This window comes from Helobdella robusta (assembly GCF_000326865.2).
Source record: "Helobdella robusta unplaced genomic scaffold HELROscaffold_5, whole genome shotgun sequence".
Taxonomy (NCBI): domain Eukaryota; kingdom Metazoa; phylum Annelida; class Clitellata; order Rhynchobdellida; family Glossiphoniidae; genus Helobdella; species Helobdella robusta.
The window spans coordinates 1,959,134-1,964,637 of NW_008705254.1; the positions used below are offsets into that span (position 1 = coordinate 1,959,134).

At 31.8% G+C, this 5,504-nt stretch overlaps 1 protein-coding gene across 1 annotated transcript in view; it reads right to left on the reverse strand.

Annotated features, from left to right (window-relative positions):
* HELRODRAFT_163269 (hypothetical protein) overlaps positions 1-2,272 on the reverse strand; it is a gene marked incomplete at both ends in the record, with an annotated part of 8,158 nt that extends 5,886 nt beyond the window's left edge. Inside the window, 2 exons of the mRNA XM_009027190.1 lie at positions 801-918; positions 2,220-2,272. Coding sequence (XP_009025438.1) covers positions 801-918; positions 2,220-2,272 — 171 coding nt within the window. The remainder of the gene's footprint in view (positions 1-800; positions 919-2,219) is intronic.
* Positions 2,273-5,504: the final 3,232 nt, after the last annotated feature.

Genomic DNA, 5,504 nt, shown 5'->3' on the forward strand with positions numbered 1-5,504 from the left:
TATAAGTGAAGAATCCAAATACAATTTGTCAGCACTGAAGATCAAAGGTTCAACTATTCGAATTACAAACCAGTCTTATAAATTAAATATTAAAAACATAAAATTTAAAAAATGTGAAATTATCATTGTCCACAATTTTCGGACAGGAAATTTCAAAGCTAACAATTTGTTTAGCACATGCATTAACCAAATTAAGTGTAAAAATGCTTTTCGAAATACACAAACAGAAACACACCTACAGAAACTGACCACATAAACACACCGTTGTGAACATATGCACAGAACCAGTCAGATAAACAGACAGGTCCAGTGAGAAACACATTTCATTGCCTAATGCTAGGGTCACATTTTTAGAAGTGTATGCGTGTATCTGTAGCATGTAGCTCCCTGCTGTGTGGGTTCTTTCTTCTGCTATGGAGACATTTGTTGCCGAAGAGCAAAATGTATATCCCCATTTTATAGTTATTTGCACAAAAAATATGAATATGAAAAAGGTTGCTTATTAAAATTTTAGAGCACTTTTATAAGTGTTTTAGATGTTTAAAATTGAAACTGAATTAAATAAAATAAATTTTGACAACATTTTCACATGAAAGAATGATCAGTTGGAGGTTGAAAAATGTGATTCCAGGCAGATATATAAGCACCCTGTACATAGCACGTACACACATGTGTTTGTTTGTTCGTAACAACACAACGCAAGCAAATCTTAAAAACAAAATAAATGTCCAAAGATTGAATGAGCAGCGGGAAGCATAATTAGCAGAGGGACTCGCGGGCAACACGTCATCCCCGCTAACTTCACTTTCGTGAAACTTTTTCTTCCTAACTTCATGTTTGTTGTCCATTGACGATCGGAAGCAGACCGGATGCAGGCCAGTAATGAGGTTGCGTTCTTCTGTGCGCTTCTTAACGGTCCTACCACGTGTGGTGTCTCCTAATTGCGATGGTCAATTATTTAACAGCGGACACAAATTATGATCTCCCTTGCTGCATGTACAAGTTCTGCCTTTGATGATGGCGCTGCTGATGATGTTGGTGAAGCCTATGATGATGGTGATGATAATGGTGATGATAATAATGATGATATTAATGTCAATAATGAGGATGACGATGAGTTAGTAGTAAATAAGATGAGGACACCGAGTTTGTTGCGTTTCATGGCACGTTCTGATGGGTCTTTAAGAACGATGCAAGCAATGGCCATAGAGCCTAAGAATGACTTGAAAAAGATTTAGAAAACAAAAATATGATGAAACAAATGAAAAAAAAATAAAAAGAAGAAAAAGCAGCTTGTAATAAAGAAAATGTTTGCTGGGTAATAAACATGGCGAGCGAAATTAACTGAGGTGAGATGAGTGTAGATGGTCAAGCTCGCAGCAAAAATTATTTCCTCAACATAAAAAAAAACCAAATGGAATTCTGCTAAGAATATACAACAAGACGAAGAGATCAACGAACAATATAATCGCTATTAATAAAATTTTAAATATCCTTTTTAACAATTAAGGTGAAAACCTGTTGAAATCCACATCAATAAAATTTTACATTACCATTTAATTTATCATATCTTAAAAATTTCAAAGGTGATATTAATGGAATTTGTTTGAAGAAGAGAATATCATTCAACTGTGAAATCATCCATTTAAACAAACGCAAAATGCTTCATCAAATGATGGTGCATCTTTCAGGATCTTGTTAGGAAACAAACTGCAAAAAATTCTTTCGAAAAAAAACACACGGGTTGAATTGTTTATTATTATTATTACTATTTACTACTACTACTAATAATAATATTATTGCTATTTATTATTATTATTGTCGTCAAATAACAGTGCAACATGTTTGTATAGTTAATAAATTAATTTTTAAAATTTAGACTAAAAAATACAATGCTTATAACAATCCAGAAAGATTGTTAAGAAGGAAAATTAATATCGAAGCATAATAAATAAAACTATAAACACATTTTAAATTTTATAATACAAAGAAGAAGATCATCCTTCAGTTTGCAGCTTGCAATCCGTTGGATGTACAACTACATGAATCCCAGCCAGCGTTCACGCCAAGCCTGTCAGAACTGCAAAACAAAATAGCCAAAAACAAAGACCGTGTGCTGTTTTAGACAATACAACCATGCAAAAACAAGTTAGGTGGTAGTTAGTAGGGGGGTTAGAATGGGCAGGTGCGTACATGAATAAAATGTATGATGGAAAGACTTGAGTGTGAAGTTGAAGTATCCTATAAAATTTGAAGTTAGTTGGCTGTCCATTTTAATGTGAACTTAACTTTGGACATGTGCGAATATATAAACGTGTTTGCATGTGCGTGTATGCATGTGCGTGTGAGCATCTGCGTGCATAAATGCGTATATAAATGTGAGTGCAATTTTTGCAAACAATTTATTGCAAATTTTAGATTTGTATATACATTCATACTCTTTTCATATTTTGCAATTTGGGTTGGTACGTATGCCTAAAAGAATCACTATTCTAACGTACAGTAGCTTTTATATATTTATAAAAATACACCAGCGTCTCATATAACACACACACACACACACACCACACACACACACACATATATATATATATATATATATCATATGATTGTTTATGTGTATGTGTGTTTGTGAACCAGTGAATAAAAATTGATAACTCAGTGAATAAATTTGTAGGCAAACACATGCGTCGGTACCGTCCCATCTGTGAGGCAACTTACATTTTATCAGCACTAATACACCCATAAGAGTTGATCTGACTAACAAACTCACAAATACAACCCTCAAGAGAATCGAAATGATACTTTTGTACAAATTCGTACACACTGTGCGTGTGTACAAACAGGTACACGTCAACTATACACTTTCTCAATACCAATAGATGTATATAGATGTATAAATATACACTCCAATTATAAACTATGGGAATACTATGAATAGCAAACACGCCACGTGTTCGCAGTGGTCGGTGTCAGCGTGAAGACGTGAGTTTTTTTGTATATAGATGGCAGCAGGAACATAAAATTGAATAAAATTTTTCAGCACAAATTGCCCTGTACAGATGTCTGGCTTGAAGATAACGTCGCTAGTCTGCACACAGGCATAGCGTGTGTACATGCATATATGAAACACACATGTCCACACACATGTACATTATGATATATACATACATATATATATACATATATATATATATATATGTATATATATATATATATTTGAATAGACTTAATTGTAAAGAACTAGTTCAAAATATTAGAAAATCAACCATAAAACTTGTTAATGCTGAATCGTCGGTGGATTTTTTGAACAACTGTATAGAACTTGGTCTTCTTCCTAATATATATATATATATATATATATATATATACTGGCGTGAAGGACCAACCGCTTGTTGAGACCAAATCTTTCACAACGGAATCAGGTTTTATTTTGAAAGCTCAATTTACGTAGTTGAAAAAAGATCAGTAAATTAGCAAAAAATCCTTTAAGGAGGGCGTTCCAGGACGACGAGGATGTTGAAGCTTCCCTCCCCCTATTTCCTCCCGCCAGACTTCCATTTCTCAAATTGGTCGTTGTTTATTTCAAGCATCGACGAAAAATCATATTTTTGATTGATTACATCGCGTTACGTGAGGCGTACATAGCATTGCCTCAAATATAAGGTCGCTGAATGCCATGCATGTCTCTATATATAAATACGTGTAAACAGTTTTTTTTTATGGGGATGATTGAAGGAATGGAAACAAATTATGACTCTGAATGAAAACATTTTCATCTTCAGTGAGATGTTGGACGCATTAAAATGTAAACTTTCATTAAACGATTATTATGTGCATACACTTGAACATTACAGTCTGGCAGATGATGCTTTGCAATGAATTTTTTTTGCTTAGATTTATTTTTTAATTAAAATAAATTAATAAAACATTTTTCAAAACTGATGTTTGTCTGCTAAACAATGACTACCATTAAGTCAGGTTTATGATTTAAACAACATTTTATATCTCAAAATTATATCAATCGTATCGGTCTCAGTGAAAAAATGCTTCCAAAATTGTTTCCCATTTCTAATAAATATAAATTTAAGATTTATTTAAATCAACAAATTAAAAAAATTGAAGAATATAAAACTGAAAAAAATTAATAATTTAATAATAAAAATGGATACAGTTGAATATAAATCTAATACTAGTCCGATAAATAAACAGAATTAAAACGCACAGAAATCGCGACGACAAACTTCTGGACAACTTAGTAGCAGCAGAAGCAGCGATAGAGGCGTTCTGAAAAATAAATTTGAAACATTGATGCGGGTGGGATAAGGAGCTGAGATGATATATTACCATGTATGAATTAATTTATAAAATAATTTATCAACTTAAAAATAAAAACAATCATTAATTTGTAAATTTGAAAATTCTGTTAATTTTAAATAAACATTTATTTGATTTGCGCACTTGATCAGTTATTTGGTTTTATGTTTTTTATGTTTATGAATCCATATTAATAAACTGAAATTGTACTTAAAAATTAAATTTTCAAAGACCAAAATTGATTCAAATTGAAATGATTTCAATTTATTTTTTTAATATCCATTTAATTAAACCTGGAACCAAATGGTTGGATTACGACGAAGATCGAATTTTACAACTGAAAAACTTGCCCACCTATAAACTTTGCCAAATTATTTTTAAAAATTAAATAGGATAAAATCATTCAAAAAAATTGCTTCTAACATTAATTGACAAATTTGTGATGCTATCTCATAGAAATAATGCTTACATGCATAGAGTTTCGACTAGAGGTGCAGCAAAGGAGGTGGTTTTCCTCAATGGTGGAAGGTTTAGCCGGAGATAGAATTCCTTTGAATAAAATCTATTTTATAAATTAACCAAAGTTTGAATTGACATCTTTTTCAGCCTTTCCACAAAAAGAAAGTTATGTAAAATTTAGTACAAGACGACTGGTTTTAATGACAAAACCTTAAGCTACGCCATTTCGACAAAAAGTGCATTTTGATAAAAAAAATTAAACAATAAAGAATAAAATATAATAACTAGAGTTCAGAAAGTTGCTTTTGTTAAGAAAGATGAATGAGTTAGAGAAGAGTAATCTACCTTATTTAAAAGCATTGCTTTAGCAGACCTTATTACATTGTATGTTTAAAAGTTCATTTTATTATGTGTTTGAATGTTTATTGCATTATGTGTTTGAAGTTGTATTGTTGCTGGCCAGGTAATAATGGTGCGAGAGAGAGAGAGAGGAAAAAGTTAAGGACTGACAAAGATTGATGAGTGTGAGTTTGCAGCGTGAATAAAGAAAAATCTAAGTGCTGATTAACGAAATGATTAATGAGTAAATTGCAAGATGAAGGAAAATTCGAATTAAGTCAAATATACGTGCGAACGAATGAATGAATGATTGATTGATTGAATGAGTGTTACTGCTGTTCTAAGTTGATGTAGTGCAATATTAATAATACCGATGAATTAAGCTGAAG